Source organism: Podarcis bocagei, assembly GCF_964188305.1.
Source record: "Podarcis bocagei genome assembly, chromosome: 7".
NCBI classification, from domain to species: domain Eukaryota; kingdom Metazoa; phylum Chordata; class Lepidosauria; order Squamata; family Lacertidae; genus Podarcis; species Podarcis bocagei.
In genome coordinates, this window is record NC_138132.1 from 70,027,907 (window position 1) to 70,048,062 (window position 20,156).

The following is a 20,156-nucleotide window of genomic DNA, read 5'->3' on the forward strand; positions in this document are numbered from 1 at the left end:
AGTCACAGTCCAAAAGCATCTGCAGGCTGTCAGGTTGGGGAAGGCTGGTTCAAACCTTTTCTCTTAACAACATTTTTTGGAGAGGTGTTTCAACCCACCTCTCCAAATTCTAGTGTCAGGTTTAGAGTGTCAGACTAGGAGCTGGAAGGCCAGAATTCAAATCCCGCACTTGGCCGTGAAGCTCATGGAGAGAAATTGGGCCAGTTGCTGCCTCTCAACCTAACCTACCTCACAGGGTTGTTGTGGGGATTAAATTAGGAGTGTGGGAGAGCTTTGTGCACTACCCTGAGCTTCTTGGAGAAAACGGTGGGATGCAAATGCAATAAATAAACCAATATTTGACCTAGGGGGGCACTAGAAAGGTACTTTTCCAGTAGTACAATCCTATCAATTTAGAAGCAAGTCCCACTGTGTTCAGTGTTAACTCCCTCTGGAAACCCCCAAACTGAAAAGGCAAAGCTGTGATTTGGTTGTGGCTGATTTCTCATTTTTATTTTCATTTCTTTTTTATTTCAGTGGCATGCTTTGAGTCTTTGGGGAAAGCAGCCAGAAGATAATAGAGACCCGTTTTGAATTAATAAGCCTTTGTTTCCAAAGCAGACACAAACCTTTTAGATCCATTTTGAATCCTGCTGACTGTTTTAGAGTGTTTTAAAAATTCACACATTCATAAATATGAAGCCAAAAAAAGAATTGTTTTATTGAGCATGTTTTTCTTTCTTTCACAACAGCTAAGACATGGTGGAACAAGGATGAAGAATAAGAATGATAAAAGTCACTGCACCTCAAAGCTTGGGGGAAGACTCATAGCATTGCAGAGTTGGAAAATATCCCACCTAGTCCCTCTACAATGTGTTGTAGCTTCTGATGGGGAAGCTATCAGATAAACATTCTGGAGAGAAGCGGAGGACCTGGAAAGGGTTAAGCACTCAAATGATTTGGGTGTGGGGAAAGCTGCTGGCCCAGAAAGGGTTAAGCACATTGCCTCCCCATGCTGAATTTAAGACTGGAAAAATGAGACAGCTAGAAACTAAAAAAAAAAGTCCATCTCAAGCTTGAAGGCATGGAAGGAAAACTGCTCATCTGCTCCACCAAGAATCTAGTCTGGAAAAAGCAGGAAGCCTGAGAAGACACTATCCGATCCCCCAATGCCCACCATGCCATTGTAGTCATTGACTGCCAGCCACACCTGGTGCCCCTGCCGCATCTGAAGCAGGATGCCGCCCGAGCTGACTTGCTTGTCGTTGGACATGTGGTCACAGAAGCTGGCCACCTTGTCCCGGTTCAGGTACATGTTGACGCAGAGGTTGGCCGTCTGGGACGTGTGGTAGGTGAAGTAGTAGAGGCCAGGGATACGACATGTGAACTTGCCGTTGTTGAGGTCGTAGTCCTGGTTAATGTTGGTGATGGCCCTGTTGAAGACAACGGGGGCGTTCTTGGCAGGGTACTGAGCTGTCTGACGCATCACCGTGAAGGCCGACTGGTGGTTCCGCTTGTAGCCGCCCGGCTCCCCTGGTTCACCCCTGTCCCCCTTGGGGCCGGGCTCCCCTGGAGGTCCAGCAGCGCCTCGAGGCCCATTCTTCCCCACATGACCAGGAGCTCCAGGTTCTCCTTCTTCTCCCTTGGGACCTCGACTTCCAGGAATGGCTGGTGGGCCTGCAGAGGACCAAGGGAGTGAAGGTCATGATTGGAGAAAGGAAAGAAAGGGTGAATCAGGAGGATAGGGATGAAGGACACAACTATCCCTTCCAGCACACTGCTTCCTGTCTGTGCCAAATCTGGGGCTGCCATACACACTCAGCTTCTTATGGAGCAAAATGTGCTTTCAAAGCTCCCTAGCTGGAGAACTACCCAGGGATGTTGCAACTAGTGAGGATAAAAGGAGGACGCATGGGCTGTTTGATCTGATCATGGGCTGCCTATTCCTCGTGGAGGGCTATTATTATTTTTAATTGCATTCATATCCCACCTTTTTCTCCAAGGGCCCTGTTCCTCATTTAATCCCCACAACAACCCTGTGAAGTAGGTTAGGCTGAGAGGCTCAAAATCACACCCAGTGAGCTTCTTGGCCAAGTGAGGATTTGAACCCTGGTCTCCTGGTTCTAATCCAACACTCTAACCACTACACCACTACATCACTGGGCGTACTGTTACAGAAGCTGGTACTCCAAGGAGCTTGCCATGTCACCCTCTTATGGGCAATATCCTCTCCCTCTCCCATCTTGACTTGAAGTTAAGGTGATGGAATGTTGTTTTAAATAGCTATTTCTACTCTCTATGGCAGTCTCATGGAATAGGGTGGGGAGCTAGATCCAGCCTGACAACGTTATGAAGTCTAGTGACAACTTCTGGTTGTCACACTTGCAAGAGGAGAAAAAAGAGCCTTGCTGTCAGTGCCAATCAGCTGATTGCATGCTGACAGTGAGCCCTGCTTTGTCCTTTTGCAGTTGTGACTTGGAGTCAAATCATCCCTGCAAATGGATGCTTCTTTCCCTCTACAGACTGGCAAGGCTGCCTGCAAAGGAAAATAAGTTTCTTTGCAGGTGCAATTTGAATCAAAACTCTGCACGACTTGTTGTCAGCACCAATCAGCTGATCAACTCTGTCAGCAAGCAATGCTTGCCAAGGAACAACCAGGAGTACACATTAAGCACCTGATTGTTTCTTCTCAGCCGAGTCTTTGCCTTCCAAACACCTGCCAATATATATGACTCAGGGTGTGGAGCCAGTGAAAGTGTTTTAGAGAAAAGGACCTTGTGGTCCAAATCAAGACCCCTGACTTACCTTAATTAGGCCCATAGACCATGGGAGGAGGAGGAAGAGGAGGAGGATGGGGAGGAGAAGGAAGAAGATGCTTACCTGGCTCTCCCTTGGATCCTTTCAGCCCATCTCTGCCATCCTTTCCCGGAGGGCCAGGCACACCAGGAAGTCCTGGTGCTCCATAGCAGAAGTGTGGAGGATCAGCTCCTGTAGACGATTCCATCAGTATCAAGAAAAGGAGGAGGCACCCCCAGCTGAAAAACCTCCCCGCGTCCATCTTTGTTCTGCAGAGGCAAGCAAAGGAAGCAGCAGGAAGCAAGGGTTAGGGTCACAGATGCCTCACTAGGCTGGATAAGAAGGAAAGAAGTGGTCCCTTGGCAGTGCAACATCCTTAAAAGTTTCATAAAAAGAAAACACTGTCCCTGTTATCTCCAGCAGACCTCACCCAGGAGATAGTGAACATCAGGTTTAGGCAGGAGGAAGGTGAGGGAATGTGGCCATTCAAGCAGTTCTACCTGGCCCTTAATACTCTGCCCAGGGCATGCATCCCTCTCAGGCCACACCCTTCCCTGGCTGTGCTCTGCAGCCTGCTCTGTTAGTTTTACCCGGCTGAATGTACCATTGAAGTGTAATAACGCCTCTTGCTTTCCTGGATGGAGGATGGTATGTGTGTATGACTACACTCATCACTGGTGTGCAGCCCCCAGAAACCTGTCATTGAGCGAATGTGGCCCATGGACTGAAAAAGACTCTCCACTCCTGCCTTACCCAGCCACTCAGCAAAAGATGTAAGCAGCTTGTTCATCATACCAATTAATTATCTATTGTACCTTGTATTTTCAACAGAAACAATTACAGGGGGGGGGGGGAATGGGTCAAAGCAGGCTAGTGGAAGGAGCTTCTCTCTCTCTCCCCTCCCCCTCCTTTTCCTCCTCTCATGGAATCCAAAATAAAGTTGCCAAATGACTGGAAAAAGCCAGCTTGGACTGCTCTTGTGTTTTCAGCGTCAGCCTGATCTTTAGAAAAGTGCTGGAGAGTGATGTTTATTTCCATCATGCTGCAGAAGAAGTTTTGCCTGTTTGCTCCTGTATATCAAACTGCTTTTGGAGACAGAGCTACTGTATCCAACTCAGAAGCTGGCACCTCTGCACCCCAAAAGATGGAAGGAGGCAGGCAGGCAGGCTGGCTGAGCTTGAGATCTTGTTAACTCTCTACAGACTGCCTGTGTTTTCATTTTATCTAACTGCTTCAGGAGGGTTAACCTTGGAGCACAGAAACAGAAGGGGAGGCATGTTTAACCCTTTCCAGGCCTGCAGCTTCTCCCCCTCAATTCTTTTCAGCTGCTCTCCGAGATCTTCAGTCAAGAACTTCCCCATCTCCTGCTGTTAGGGCTGGGTGGATTTGGCCATTTTTGTTTCTCCCAGTCTCTCATTTTCCCAATTCTAAATCCACTTCTCCTTCTCTGTCTGGACCTCCCTAGCCCTTCCAGTCCCCAATGCTTTCCTCTGGGACTCCCCCAGCCCTCCAAGGACATTTCAGGGGGTCAATGCTGCTGGTAAAGAAGCCCTGAGATGACCAGTCTTACCTCATTGGGTTCCAGCTGGACTCTCACAGCCTGAAGGCAACTTGGAGGTGTCAGAAAGCTGCAGGCCAACTCGGTGTGGAGTAGAGCACTCTGTTTGCAACATCACCACCCGCAACAGGGAAGTTGGTGGCCTGGGAGAATTAGGAAGTAGACCACCCCCTTTCCTGGTTTCATGACATTCATCTGCAAACTCTCTGGTCAACAATTCTTTTAAAAAAACTAAACCCAAAACACAGATCCAGCAATTTTTCTTACTAAGAGTCCTGTTTTCCTTTAGAGAGGAACATAAGAATCTTCATTATGCCCACTTGATCCTTTTGTCCAGTTAGCCCAGAGTTGTCTACACTGACAGTCAATGCCTTCCCAGAGTTTCAGATGGGTCCCCAGCCCTGCATAATGCAGGGTCATTCTGTTTGCAAAGTGCATGCTTTACCACTAACCCACAACCCTTTCATTAAGACATGGGAGGGAACCTCAGGTTTAGGAACCCAAGGTGGCTTTCCAGGTCTCTCTACTTGATCCTCAGAACTCTCCCCAGGCAACAAGCCCTCTCCCTAGGCTTCAGCCCTCACTTGTCCTGCTTTGTACCCTAATTGTTTTCCTTGCTTGCAAGGTGGTCAAGATGTGCTTGAGAGTGTCCTTTGGTTCATCCTATAAATGATAATGGCTCTTGTTTGAATGAGTGCCGGGGTGTGTGAGTGTGTGAACAAATTAGCCTAATGTGCAAAGTAACATGTAAAGGTAAAGGGACCCCTGACCATTAGGTCCAGTCGCGGTTGACTCTGGGGTTGCGGTGCTCATCTCGCTTTATTGGCCGAGGGAGCCAGCGTACAGCTTCCGGGTCATGTGGCCAGCATGACTAAGCTGCTTCTAGTGAACCAGAGCAGCACACGGAAACACCATTTACCTTCCTGCAGGAGCGGTACCTATTTAACTACTTGCACTTTGATGTGCTTTCGAATTGCTAGGTTGGCAGGAGCAGGGACCAAACAACGGGAGCTCACCCCACCACGGGAATTTGAACCACCGACCTTCTGATCGGCAAGTCCTAGGCTCTGTGGTTTAACCCACAGTGCCACCCGCGTCCCATAAAGTAACATCTGTGTGTGTGTATCCTGCTCACATTTGCCTCTAGCCCTGCCCACCAATGGCATGTGGCCTCTAGAAGGTTGCCCAGAAAGGAACCCACCTTGGGCTTAAAAGGGTTCCCCACTGGTGCATGAAGACATAGTCTTCTCTAGCTCAGCTTGGTAGACTGCAGTGCTGATAATGCCAGGGCTGCATATCCTCAGGATCCCTTCCAATCCTACAATTCTGTGATTTCTATGAATACAAGAAGCTGCCTTAACTGTGTGTGTGTGTGCACGCGTGTGCACGCGTGTGCATGCAGGGATACTCTTTATATAAATTTGAATACTAGAACCATGGAATTGTAAAGTTGGAAGGGATTACAAAGAGTCATCTAGTCCAGCCCTGCGCAATGCAAGAATCTTCTGCCCAACCGGGGACTTGAAACGATGATCCCGAGATTAAGAGTTCCGTGCTCCACCAACTGAGCTTAGTAGCAACCCTCCAGGGTTTCAGACAGGAGCTCCTGCTCCACCAAAAATTGCTCCCACTTTTCTCCTGCAATCATTCTCCATCAATTTTTGAATTAAGAAATTGCATTCAGAAGTCATGAAAACTGAGAGAAAATGCCAGTGACATTCTTAGGGGCAGAGGATAGAAAGAGGAAGAGAAATGGATGCCTCTTTTGCAGAAGAAAACTGCTGAGAAATTGAAGGACAGGTTTCAGCAGAATGCAGCCCCCATGGTCATACCTAGAGATGCTGGGAATTGTGGCATGCAGTGCATGACAGCCCCTTCCCTAAATAGAGTGATTAAAAGCACCCCACAAAACTTTGCAATGAATTTTGGGTGGGGAAGCTGTGACCTTCCAGATGTTGGACTCTGACTCTCATTAGACCCAGGCAAGTATGGCCAGCAGTCAGGGATGGTGTTGGGAGTTTTAATCCTACAACATCTGCAGGGCCACACGTTGCCCACACCAACAACATGCCATTATTCATTGATGGACTATATATCTCTATCTCTATCATCTTGTCACTCCTGAAGATGAGTTCTGTGGGCTTCTCTCAAAGGCCCGCACAAAGGTCTGTGGTCCATCTAACTTCAAACATGTAAAATGGTTGTTTGATGTTTCCCCAATGAATCATGAGAAGATTTTCTGACCCTTCCAGGGGCAGCCTTACTCTTGGATGAGAGAGTGTTGGAGACTGATGCTGCCTTTGTAATTTTTGCTTTGTTTTCAAATATGCAAGCAAAGCATTAAGCAGAAGCAAAGCAGCGGATCCACCAGGGAGAGAATCTTGCACCTTCAATTGCCTCCGGCCCTTAACAGGAGAGGTGGGGAACCATTTTCAGCCCGAGGGCCACATTCTCTTTTGGTCAACCTTCCAGAGGCCACATTCCAGAGGTGGAAGCAACAGATGAAAATTGTGCTGCACTCATATGCCCCTCTCTGTGATCTACCCAGGCAAGTCAGATGCATGATCAGAATTCATGGACACATTCCAGCCAGATAAAAATATTCAGATAGATTACAGAGTAGGACCACAGAGGGACGTGATGTGGGGAGATGATGAGTGGCCTGGACACAATTCTGAGGGCCACATTGGGGTATGTGGAGATTCCCCACATCTCTCCATATCTACTTCTGTTTCCTCCAAACTTAGGAATGGGGGTTGGGGGCTATCATTCATCCTAGAGCTCAAGAGGCACATTGCAATTCCCCACTCTATCTGTTGGCAAAGAAATTAGGCAATCACTAAATTTCTCCATTTTTGCAGGGGTGGGGCTTGTCCAGGGCCAGACCAATACGCTTTGGTCCCTCAGGCAAACCACAAATGGAGCCACTCTCCCTGCAAGGGCTGTATGAAGATCTACATTAGGAGCAAGTGGGGAATGAAGATCTAAAATCAGGATCTGCTGCCTGGTGGGTCCTACTGCCTGAGGTGGTTGCCTCAGTTTGCCTCATGGGTGAGCCAGTCCTGGGCTTGCCATTAAGCAGTGGCAATAGCACAGCTTCTCTTTCCTTTTTTCCTCTCCCCCTTTTTTTGGCTGATGCTGCAAAGTTGCATCCTCCACAATGTCCCAAACCTAGCACTGAGTGGAGCAGTGTGCGTGTATGCCTGGGACAGGAAGTGGTGACTACTTCAAAAATTGATCAAAAATAACCAGAGGAAGTTCTGCAAAGTGGACCTTTTTTTTGATGGACTGCTATGAGAAGAAGATGCAGGACCAGATGGGCCGCTGGCTGAATCGAGCAGGGTTTGTTTTATGTTCTTGTGTTCTTGTGTTCTTCTGTTTTTAAGGGATGAGATAAAGAAAAACAAACAAACTCAGAATTTTCAACAGCGACAATGCCTTGTGAGAAATTTTGACTCAGTTGTAGTTCACACACAAAAACTACTCAGAGTAGACTCATTGTTGTTTTGTCGTTTCTATTTGTGGTTCAGCTATTGCAAGCAGCTTGAAAAGCAGCACAGAAGCAATTCAAATAAAAAAGTTGTAATTATTCCTAGGAAGTCCCATTGTCCACCAGCGCACTCCAAAATTTACAAAGCGAACACGCATTCTCAAGAGGTCCAAACAATTAAGCAAAAAATTCATCCATATTAAGTGATCCTGAAAAAGCAGCTTGGCTTAAGGATGCTAGAAATGTGTGGCTGAAACAGGCCAGAACAAGGTGTGCCCAGTCCACTATTCATATATTTTCAACAGGGATTGGAAAAACTTTGCAGCCTGAGGGTCACCTTCCATTTCTGGGCAACACCCCAGGAGCCTCGTGCCATTGGCCAGAATCAAAAGGAGATGGAACAGTGAATACACACTTTGTATATTAGACTTGCTTCTGCATACAATCACACACACCTTTATTCTCCATCCAGGCATTATCAGAGTTCAAGACATAAAAACACCCAAGGAGAATGCAAAGTAGGGCCAGGGAGGAGCATGGTCTGGGGAGAGTCCTGAGGGCCTGGTAGAAAGTTCTGGAGGGCCACATATGGCACCCCTGTCCCGAGTTTCCCCATCCATTCCTTGCAGGGGGATGTCTCCAACCCTAGTCCTACTCAGAATAGACCAACTGAAGGTCACACTCATGGCTGACTTGGGCTGTTGATTTCCAGTGGGTTTACTCTGGGTAGGGCTTTGTTGCAGACAACCCAATGGCCTAACCATCCAGCTGATGCAGGTCTACAACCTCCATCATCCTTGGCCATTGGCCATCCTTCCTGCTTAGGATATGAGCCAGTTCAATTCACCTGTTATCTCGGCAACCACCAAGGATGTCCAAGTTGCAAAGCGGGCTTGCCACAGTGATGTCAATCTCTTGGAGCAGGAGCTCTGCCACCTGCATTTTTGGGAGGGAAGGGGGTGGGTCACATGGAGGTAGCTTAGCAGCTTATTGGCTGGGCGATGTGTGTCCTACATTCTAGGGACTGTGATCTGGGAGCCTTCTGATCTTTCTTCGCTGCCTGGGGCTACCCAACATGAGTTGTAAAAGGGTAGCAAGTGGCAAAAACATTAAAAATGCAAATGATCATCTAATGTGTGATTGCTATGCTGCTTGGCACATGCGAAGATGCAAGGAGGGGAATTTTAATTCACAGAACACAGCAAAGAAAAACATGGGGGGAAATTCCACCCGTAACAAAAAAACAAAACCCATGTGGACCAACCCTATTTGGAATTCTCCTTTCAACAAAATCGACTGATATAGATTGCAACACTGGGCAAAGCAGACCCTCCTGGCTTGTCTGTGTGCATGCTCTCGCCTAGGGAAGAGGAAGAGTCATAGCTGGGGAAAGACCGTTCTCCTAAACAGAGGAAGCTGTATACTGAACCAGACCATTGATCACTGGTCCAGCAAGCTCACTAGTCTCTACACTGGCTGACAGCAGCTCTCCAGGTTTTTAGGTAAGGGCTCTCTCCCAGCCCTACCTGGAAATGCTGGGAGTTGAACCTGGAACCTCCTGCATGTCCTTCCCTAAGACACAAAGGTAAAGGTAAAGGGACCCCTGACCATTAGGTCCAGTCATGGTTGACTCTGGGGTTGCGGGGCTCATCTCACTTTATTGGCCGAGGGAGCCGGTGTACAGCTTCCAGGTTATGTGGCCAGCATGACTAAGCCACTTCTGGCGACCCAGAGCAGCGCACGGAAACACTGTTTACCTTCCCGCCGGAGCAGTACCTATTTATCTACTTGCACTTTGACGTGCTTTCTGCTAGGTTGGCAGGAGCCAGGACTGAGCAACGGGAGCTCACCCCGTCGCAGGGATTCGAACCGCCGACCTTCTGATTGGCAAGTTCTAGGCTCTGTGGTTTAAGACATAGGAACATGGAAATCTGTCTTATACTTGACCCACTGATCAATATAGCTCAGTATTATTTGCTGTGATGGTAGTGGCTTTCTAGTTTTTCCAGACAGGGGACAATCCGAGCCAGATGTAGGGATGCGAGGAATTGGATAGGTCAGGGACCATTGGCCTGATTCAGTAGCTAGGCTCTTCCGATGTGTGCGTCTTGGGAAATCTGATTTCCATTGCCATCCTTCCTTGAGTGAACTCTTCCCCTCGCTTCTCTGTCACCACCACTGACCACTTCCTTGCATTTTCTTCTGGGTCCAATTGGTGCCACCACCCCAAGGGACATTTTACCTGACTGCCCAGTTTCCCTGCCTGGATTCTCGGGAAGTGCTATTGCCTCCATCCATGTTCACTGAAGAATCAGGAAGGCAGATGTCAGGGCAGCCCCTGCTTTGGACATTTCCCCTTTCGAGTTGTTTATGCAAAGTATTTTTGCTTACATTTTTTTTAAAAAAATAGTATCTCAGCACAAAGAAACTCACTGAACAGCCCAGTTTCAAAATTCTGAATATTTATTCATTGCCAAGTAGGAACAAGACTGAATGTCCCAGGCTGCGCTGCGTGGTCTGGGAACACATGAGGTCATCACTTTGCTGAAGCTGAGCAGGTCTGGGTCTGGTCAGTGCTGGGATGGGTTGGGATGGGAGACCTGTTTGGAGCCACCTCTTTGACCATTTTGGGTTCCATGATGGAAGGAAGGTGGGAATCTCAATGTACTAGAATGCAGAAGCAGGCTAGCAATGGATAAATCTGTTTTAATTCCCTCACTTTCTCATTTTTCCATACGTACGTTCCATTCACCCCCTTTCCCCACAGATTGCAAACTTTAAAAACTCAACATCAAAAAGTCCTCATGAAGGTTTGTACACATTTTGGTGTACATTCCTTCGGATATGCCCATTTTTGCAAGCACATGTATCCTAATATAATGCAGTTGTGTACATTACTTCCACTAATGGTGTTCAGTTCTCCTAATATACACCTTTTTGCATTCAACTTTGATAAATATACCCCTTTTCGCAAGCAAAGTCTCCCCATTATAATACTATTGTCTACATCATTTTCACTTGTGTGTGGAGTTCCCATTATTCTGTTTGGGGCAGTTTCTTTTCAGGGAATGGCAAAGCAAAATCTGCTGGAGTGCGAATTTCAGAGGCTAACTGAGCTTCCGTATTGGTGTGTGTGTGTGAATTGGGTGGCTTTCCCTCAGATTTCAAACTCTGTGGCTTTCTCCCACAATCCCCAGGAAGTAGATATCTACATATGCAGTTACATTGATCATGAAAAAGCATCCTTGTGGTTGTAGCTTTGTAGCAAGAGGGAGGTGGGTTTGGGGAAGAAGGGGTGGCTTTGTCTTCCTTGCTGTCCCTCAGGCGCCCGACGGGAAAAGCAAGAAGCCACTGAACACGCTGTCTGCATCACTGCTGACGTTGATGTTGTTCCCACCCTGCGGGTCAGTCTCCAGCCATACGCTCTCACCCTTAGCCAGGTACAGGACGCTCCCTCCTGAGTTGACCTGCAGGAGGCCTTGCTTGTTGTTGTCACAGAAGGTGGCTACTTGGTTGCCTTGGTGCATGAGGCGAAGGCACAGGTTGCCATTGGAAATCATCTGGAAGGAGAAGTAGTAGTACCCAGCATCCTTGCAGGTAAATTTGCCCGTCTGGAGGTCGTAACCATCATCCTGGTTGGTGATGACATTGTCAAATACCACTGCATTGCCAATAGGCTTGTGGTTCTTCAGAGAGGCTGAGAAAGCAGCTCGGGGCTGCTTCGCGCTGTCACCAACTTGCCCCTTCTGGCCTTTGTCTCCTTCTTCGCCAGGAGGGCCTGGGGGGCCATCGGGGCCTCGGTAGCCCTGGTTACCTGGCGTGCCTGGTGGGCCTGGCTGCCCTGGGTCACCTTTGGGTCCCTGTATGCCTGTGCTCCTTGATGCCCTCCCTGAAAGGGAAGCAGAAAAACATGTGTGTTTCTTGTCACAGCTCAAGGGAAGAAGACCAGCCCAGGCATTGCCAAGGGTTGTCTCCAATGTTACTCAGAACAGATGCATAACTAACTGAGGTTCATTAATTTCAATGGGTCTACTCTGGGTAAATGTTAGTTGGACAGAATGGACTATGCTGGATGAGCAAAGGTAACAGCTAAAACAAGAGAAATTGATGATGGCTGTTTTATGGAAGCCTTTTTCAGATCATTTAAATAAATATTATTATATGAATTTGTGAGCAGGATTGGAACTATGAGCAACATTGGGAAGCCAATAAAAATAAAGAAAAAAATCATGTATTGGAATTTTATGTGAAATTGTGGGGATATATAGTTAATTAGTTAGTTACTTAGTTAGTTAGTTAGTGTCAGGATGCTGTCAGCAACTCCTGGCTGTTTATAAAGACAAGGAAAAGTTTCTTACCATCCTTTTCATTTCAGTCTTTACAGAGTGAGGCTATAGAATCCAGCCTCTTGGATAGTGGTGTTGGCCTGAGTGAATCTCCAACCACCATCTCTCCTACTTCCTCATTCATCGTCTGCTCTTTAGGTGCCACTAAGCGCCCTCTGTCTTTGAGCTCTTTGCTCTCCTACTTTTAAGGCTCACCGGGTTCTGGGAAATGGAGGGTCTGGAATGCTTTCTAATGACGTGTCAGCCAGGCGTTGTCCTGGCTTTCTCATGATTTCCCAACTTTCCCCCTCATCTGCCTCTGAGCTGCCACCTCCCTCAAACCTCCGTTCTAAATCTATACTGTCTTCCTCTTCCCCTGGAAGGGTCAGGATGGGGAAGCAGTCTCCACCATTCCTCCGCTGCCCAGTCCCTGACAGTCAGTTAGTTAGTTAGTTAGTTAGTTAGTTAGTTAGACACAAACTTAGGTCTTGCAGCCATATCTGCTCTGCTCTCTCCCATTCAGGGTATTACTACTACTACTACTACTACTATTACTACTACTAATCATTTCCATTCATCAATTACCTTAACAAAATGGCCCACAATGATAGTACAAAATAAAATGAAAGACACAACTGTGGTGAAACAATTCAAGTTACAGGGAACCAGGCAGAGGGCCTTCTCGGTAGTGGCACCCACCCTGTGGAACACCCTCCCACCAGATGTCAAAGAGAAGAACAACTACCAGACTTTTAGAAGACATCTGAAGGCAGCCCTGTTTAGGGAAGCTTTTAATGTTTGAGGCATTACTGTATTTTAATATTTTGTTGGAAGCTGTCCAGAGTGGCCGGGGAAGCCCAGCCAGATGGGCGGGTTGTTGTTGTTGTTGTTGTTGTTGTTGTTGTTGTTGTTGTTGTTGTTGTTGTTACAAGCAAACTAAAGACCAGCCTAGCAACAATTTGACAGTGAAATTTCTTAGAAGGCAGTTTCCTCTCTTCCTATGAAGCCACTCCCTTCTCCAGTCTCTCCAGTGACATCGTACCTGGCTCGCCAAGATCTCCTTTCTGTCCTGGGCGCCCAGCCCTGCCTGGAGTCCCTGGGTGTCCATTTCTGCCAGCGGCTGCTTGGCACACCGTGTCCTGAGGAGCCGCAACATCCAGAATCAGAGCCAGCGCACAAGCCACCAGCCACAATCTGCTTGCCATTCTGCCTCTGTGGACATAAGCACAGGACCATATGATAATTCTTTTACCACCCCACTCCTCATCCTCTTCTTACTTCTCAATGGGACTTACCTGACCCTCAAACCCCGACTTTTCTGAGGCTTTTCTCACATTCTGAAGGAAGGACTATCACCCAGGGGTTGAGCAAGTGCATTCCTCAGCACCTCCAATTTAAAGGATAAGGCAGCATGGGACCAGAAGCTCCTGTAAGAGCTGCTGCCAGTAGAGTAAACAATGCTGTACTAGATGGAGAAGTGATCTAATTCAGGGCTAGGGGACCCCTGTCTCCCTCCAGATGTTGCTGCACAACAACTCCACTCTTTCCAGCAGCCAGGGAATAGAGGGGGAGGGGGCTTGGCAGGTTGTCTGAAGCCTGGAGTGGGGGAAATGCCACAGGGCAGGCCTGAATAAGAGACACTCAATAGTCCACAGGCAAGAGCTAAAAGTGCAAGTTCGCTTATCTGCTATTCCAACCTCAGGCAGAGTAAAACAACCAAAATGCAAAAAGGCTTGGCTTGGCTTGGCTTGGCTTGGGGTTCCTGTTGATGTACAGAATACCTACAATAGTTTGGGAATGGTGTTCTAAGGTAGGAAACAACAATCCTACCAAACGTACAAATAGATTGCAGGTCAAACTTTGTAGACAGTAGCCACCCCTGAGGAATAATGCTGGGACAGAGTTTGGGGGCAGGGGACAGGGTGGGGACAACATTCAATAAGGCCAGAATCCCATGACATGATCTTCTGAAGAGCTGGAAGGGGGCATCAGAAAATCCTTCCTCCCAAAATGCAGGTTACATCAACCCCACTCCTGCAAACTCCTTTACTTTGGTTCCTTGAAGCCTAGTGATACAATCCAGCAATTTTATCCACAACTAAGAGGGGGGAAACGAGCTGTATTCTTGCAGCTGAGACTTGGGCACTTGAAAGAATGAATCAAGGTTTGTCCTAATCTTTATCTCCATTAGGGGAGTCAGTGTATAAAAGACCTTGTTGTTTTTTTGAAAGTTACATGCATTTCCCACCAAACTGGATATTGAGAATTGCAACTAGAATAATTGGCTTTATCGTCCAAATTTTGCACCGCTGCCATAAAACTCAGGGAACAAGCTGTGCTATTACAAAGACTAAGGCCTCAGATGCAAACTCTAGATAATATTTTAGAGACTAATACCTATACCACATTTCTAATGGCTGTCATATTTATATTGCTTACTGTCATATTCGATTGTTAATTAAAACTGAATTTTATTGTGTTTTATGTTCGCTTAGTACAGTATGTGAATCTGGTCTGGGACTGTAATAAATTTCATTCATTTCATCCAGCTACTGGCTTTTTCTTCCCCCTTCAACTTGATTTGATATCAGAAAGGAGCCAACCAACCCATCATCCTGTGAGATGCTTTGAACAGCAGGAAGAGGGGCCTCACAGTTTTTATATGATGCACAGAATAATCAAGCTGCATTGTGGACTGTGCAGACGGCAGAATAAAAAAAATCAAGAAGAAAAGGTACTTAAGGAAGATTGGAAAATGTTTGCAGAATATCTGACAAACAGAGGGAGGGAGCAGTACCAACAAAAGAGGATTGGCAGGTGAAAATGACGCGATATGTAGAATTGGCAAATCTAAGCAGCAGAACAAGAGATCAAGAAGAAGGGGTATTTAAGGAAGATTGGGAAATGCTTGTAGAATACCTGATGAAACATTGCAAACAGGTTGAAACATTAGCAGGATGAGAGTAAATTCAGCAGTTATAATTACATTGAGATAGAAACGAGAAAGGGGGAAAAAGGAGTAACTAGAATATGCAGCAGTAAGGGGTAATCAGAAGGAAAAATGGAAGGGAGGAGAGGAAGTCAATGTTTAATTTAATGTTTTGTTTGCTTATGTGATTATGAAAGATTATAAATGAAATTCATTTTAAAAAATGAATTTAGAGGAATAAAATTGGAATATTATCAAGCAGTTAGTTATAAGAAAAATGTCCCAGGGAGGGTCACTTACCTCCTTGAAAGAGATCCCTCTCCACCAGCTTCTTTGGTAAGTGGAATGTCTCTTTTTGGCTTCGCATAGAAAGGAGGAAGAACGGGGATGGTGGGGAGGGGGTTGGGTTTGGCTGAGTCACAGAAAATGTAGTTTCCCTTCCTCCCTTCCTCCTTTTGATTGCTTCCTCTTGCTCTGTCCACTCTCTGAGCTCAGAACAAGCCGTGATGCCCAAAGAGCTTCAGTATCTTTCCCACTATTTCATAGAATCCTAGAATTGTAGAGTCGGGAGGGACCTCATGGGGTCATCTAGTCCAACCCCCTGCAATGCAGGAATCACAGCTAAAGAATCCCTGACTAATGGCCATCTGACCTCCTTTTAAAAACTTCCAGTTAAGGAGATTCCACTGTCCAGTCCACTGTTGAACAGCCATTACTGTCAGAAACATCTTGGGGAATGAAACTGGGAGTTGCTCATTCCTAAAGTTCACTCCAAACTAATCCCGTACATCATTTTCCTCTGATTTCTGCTGGAGGGCCTGAGATCAAGCTGCCAGGTGCTGCCCCTTTTCTGCCCCTCTCCTTCTGTTTTGCATTGGTTAATTTCCCCCAGGCTGACCACACGCTGCTCCATATGAATGCTGTAGATTCAGAGTTCTCTGTGTTTTGGGAAAAGCGAGTGAGAGAGAAATTGAGCAGCCCTGCCTAATGGTCAGAGTACCACAGCCTGGTTGTGTATTTGCTGAGATGATTTTTCTTCTTCTTCTTCTGATTATGCAGACTGCATGGAGAACCTGCCCTATGGCACAATTCAGCTGTCAAAAGAAGAAGAATCTTTGGGTGGGTGGAGGACAGCCCAGTGCAGCCTGCACGTGTTATGCTATGAAGTGCCCTGAGATCTTCAGGTGAAGGGTGATATAATAATAATAATAATAATTTATTATTTATACCCCGCACATCTGGTTGGGTATAAATAATAATATTAAATAATAATATTAAAATACTGTGATACATCAAACATTAAAAGCTTCCCTAAACAGGGCTGCCTTCAGATGTCTTCTAAAAGTCTAGTAGTTGTTGTTCTCTTTGACATCTGGTGGGAGGGCGTTCCACAGGGAGGGCGCCACTACCGAGAAGGCCCTCTGCCTGGTTCCCTGTAACTTGGCTTCTCGCACTGAGGGAACCGCCAGAAGGCCCTCGGTGCTGGACCTCAGTGTCCGGGTAGAACGATGGAGGTGGAGACGCTCCTTCAGGTATACTGGACCGAGGCCGTTATATATATACAAATAAAATATATAAAATAAAATAAATATGACACAGTGCAAATGCGGACACAACAACTGAGCTCACTTGCAGCACAGAATGCAGGAGTCAGCTGAGTTGCATCTGATGTGCAATTGGCTTACGTCAGGGATAGCCAATGGAGTACCCTCCAGTTCCCAGAAGCCCCAGACAATCTTCTGAAATGAAGTGAGTTGGAGCCTAGCAACATCTGGAGGTCCCCACACTGGCTCTCCTTGTCCTGCACTATAAAGGTGGGTGTCCTTTTCACTCCCGAGGGCCACCTTCCCTTGTGGGAAGCTTCACAGCAAGAATGGTGGGCAGATCCAAAAACAAAAGTGATAGGGCCCAAAAAGCATGGACATAAACACACATTCATTCTGCCCTCCCTCTCTCTCAGGGTCCTACTGGATCAGACCACAGACTCATCTAAATCAGAATCCCCTTCTCACAGTGGCCACAAAGGGAAGGCTGTATGCAGTACCTTAGTGCCATATTTCAAAAAAGTATAATTCCTGACACCCACAAAGTTGTTGAGCTTTATTAGAAACCCACCAAAATTGTTAAGCTTTTTGGGGAAGACCTAACCCTCAAATAATGATTTTAAGCTTTCTGAGCTGTTTTTGATGCTTTTCCCAGTGCGTTGCCATACATCCCAGTTTTCCATGACATTTTGCCAATTAGGCAAAATTACCCCAGACGCCATTTTTACACCCCAGAACCAAGACATGTCAGGAATTTCCCTGACACAAGGCAAGTCTAGTGCAATAGCAACTCGCTCCACTTTTGATTGCCACCCCACTGCCTCTGATACCAGAGATAAGTAGCCATTGCTGATCTTATTCTCCTTCCCTTCATCCTTCTTCCCTCTTTTTCCTTCATTGATCTGTAATTCCTCCAACATCTCCCCCCCCCCTCTTTCTCTCTCTCACACACAGACTGTGCAGTAGTCATAGAAAAGGACTGGCCACTAGATGGCACCATCACACAAAAGATGCTCCTTCCTTTCACATTGAACAATGGACAAATGGTTTCCTGTTGCATGGATTCACGATCCAGTGTAGTCTCTGAGGTCCAGCCAAACATAGCTGTGGTTCTGTTCATGTGTCAGGAACCAACAGAGCTGGCAGACAGGAAGCTACAAAACTGGATTCAGGACCCTCTTGAGTACCTTCCTCTGAGTCTTCTGCACAGCCATGGTCAGACGCTCACAAGGTCTAAGTTCATCTTCAGTCATTGCTGGAGCAAGAAGCTCATTAGGAGCTGTCCATAGTGCTGAAACCTACAGCTACTCTTTCCGCTGTCCCTTCTGGGTCCCAGCTACAGACAGATCAGAAGAGGAGTTTCCTCCCAAGGGAAACCCATCTGAGTTCATTGATGACCTTCTGTTAACGGGCAAAAGGTCTGTTTATTTAGGTCTCTTTATTTAGGACATTGGACAAAAGGCCAGTTAAAAGTCCTTTGGAGCTTTTAACTGGCCTTAATTGGTTGCTGTTCCGTTTTAGTGTGAAATATTATATGAGACTGTTTTCATAGTCTCTGATGTGTTGCTTAACATTGTTCTTGTATTAATTGCATTCCCTTTATTTACTTTTTCTGAGCTGCATTCAGCATCAGTTCCATTCAGAGCAGAATTATTGAAATGAATGGGCATAACTAATTAAGGTTCATTTGTTTCAGTGGGTCCGCTCTGAGTAGTACCAATGTTGAATGCAACCCACTGGTTACACACACACACACACGCGCGCACACACACACACACACACACACCTGGTGCTGGTGCTAATGTAAAAGAGATGTGTGTCCTGAGTCCCAAAGTATTGCAGGCTCAGTCATGGAGTGTCTGCTGGAGATGGACAAGGAAGGAGGGGAAGAGGAGAAAATAGGGAGAGGATGGAACTGAGAGTGGGGAACATTGACTGGAGGAGGCATGTTCTTCTGCCTCCCAGGATATGGCTGCTCTGGGTGTAGAAGAAGGACTGCCACTTCCCTTCTTCCCTCCTAGGAAGAGGAGAGCATCCATGGAATCTAGGAAGGGCATCAACCAATCACTGGGAGTGGAGGCACCAGAGTCAGAAGGGCAAGGCACAACCTGGTCTCCCAGGACTTGGTGGTGCTCCTGTCACTGGGAAAAAGACCCATTCTCCCTGATGTAGTGTGCATTTACATGCTCAACAATCTCTTGAGTAAGCTTGCTTTGCCCTGCATTGAAAAGCTTGGTGGGTGGGCATGCCAACCCATTGAGACAGGTCTCTTGCTTCCATGCAGTTCTGTTTTTAACCCAGTTGGTCTTGCGGTCCTTTCTTGTCACCTAACCTGAGCGCTGAGGCTTCTGTGACTCACTACCTGTTGTCCCTTTACTCTGCCTCAATAAAAACCTCTTCCTTATTCTCAGTGATGAACCTCTGTTTTTGTGGTCTGACTGGGAACAAGGAGACTGTGGCCCTGCAGAAGTTGTTTGAAGAAGAAGAAGAGTTTGGATTTGATATCCCACTTTATCACTACTCAAAGGAGTCTCAAAGCGTCTAACATTCTCCTTTCCCTTCCTCCCCCACAACAAACACTCTGTGAGGTGAGTGGGGCTGAGAGACTTCAAAGAAGTGTGACTAGCCCAAGGTCACCCAGCAGCTGCATGTGGAGGAGCGGAGACGCGAACCCGGTTCCCCAGATTACGAGACTACCGCTCTTAACCACTACACCACACTGGCTCTCCAGTTAGACTCCAGCTCCCATAAGCCCCAGTCACCATGGATAATGAATGAGAGATGGTGATAGTTGAAGTTCAGCATCACCTGGGGAGCCACTGCTTGCCCACTCCTAATTTGCTCTCTCTTGCATTTTGAGCTCCTCCCCTACAAGCCAAAGTGGAAGCCCTTAGCTGCAGCAGCCAAAGTCCAACTGCGGCAAAACTCACTTTTAGAAAACGGCAGGGTGTAAATTGTCTGTCTAGAGGTGGGAAGCATCTGCTTTTGTCCCCCCCCCCTTTTAGTAGTGATCCAACAAGATAACACATGTCATTTAGCTATTCCAGACTTGTAAACAATGTGGTTCAAATCATTAAGATACAGGTTATTAAAAATTTATCTTCCCTGCCGGCAAATGCAGACTGATTTGGAATTCCTAGGTTTTGTCTCCTGTTTCTGAACAGATTAAAGGTGTTGTTGTTGTTTTTAAGTCATAAAGTCTCCTCTGCCTCTCATTTCTCCTTCAAGCACGTTCTCTCCATCCATAGCATTCCTTCTTGCATTCAGAGCTTCTGTGCTGACAACAGCCTCATCTCTCGGTTCTTGATCTGTTTGTCTCCCTTTGATTCCTTCTTGTCTCTTCATCTCCCTTTACTGGGTGTCTGCACCGTCACAGAGCCAGAACTCACTCACCTTTAATTATATATTTATTATTGCATTTGCATCCCATGTTCCTCCCTCCCCCCACACCCTTCGGAGGTCAAGGTGGTGCACATGGTTCTTCCCCTCCTCATTTAATCCCCACAATAGGTGCCAACTCCCTGGGGCCCTGGGT

At 46.8% G+C, this 20,156-nt stretch overlaps 2 protein-coding genes across 2 annotated transcripts; both read right to left on the minus strand.

Moving 5' to 3' along the window:
• Positions 1-676: 676 nt before the first annotated feature.
• Positions 677-4,505, minus strand: C1QC (complement C1q C chain). The gene is made up of 3 exons (XM_081201713.1): positions 4,346-4,505; positions 2,860-3,044; positions 677-1,656 (listed from the first exon to the last, which is right to left on the minus strand). Exons 1-3 carry the CDS (start codon positions 4,348-4,350, stop codon positions 1,100-1,102), a joined length of 747 nt encoding a protein of 248 aa, XP_081057839.1. The 5' UTR covers positions 4,351-4,505; the 3' UTR covers positions 677-1,099.
• A 5,763-nt stretch (positions 4,506-10,268) lies between these two features.
• On the minus strand, positions 10,269-15,519 carry C1QA (complement C1q A chain). The gene is made up of 3 exons (XM_081201715.1): positions 15,378-15,519; positions 13,191-13,360; positions 10,269-11,712 (listed from the first exon to the last, which is right to left on the minus strand). Exons 2-3 carry the CDS (start codon positions 13,351-13,353, stop codon positions 11,144-11,146), a joined length of 732 nt encoding a protein of 243 aa, XP_081057841.1. The 5' UTR covers positions 13,354-13,360; positions 15,378-15,519; the 3' UTR covers positions 10,269-11,143.
• Between the last annotated feature and the right edge of the window lie 4,637 nt (positions 15,520-20,156).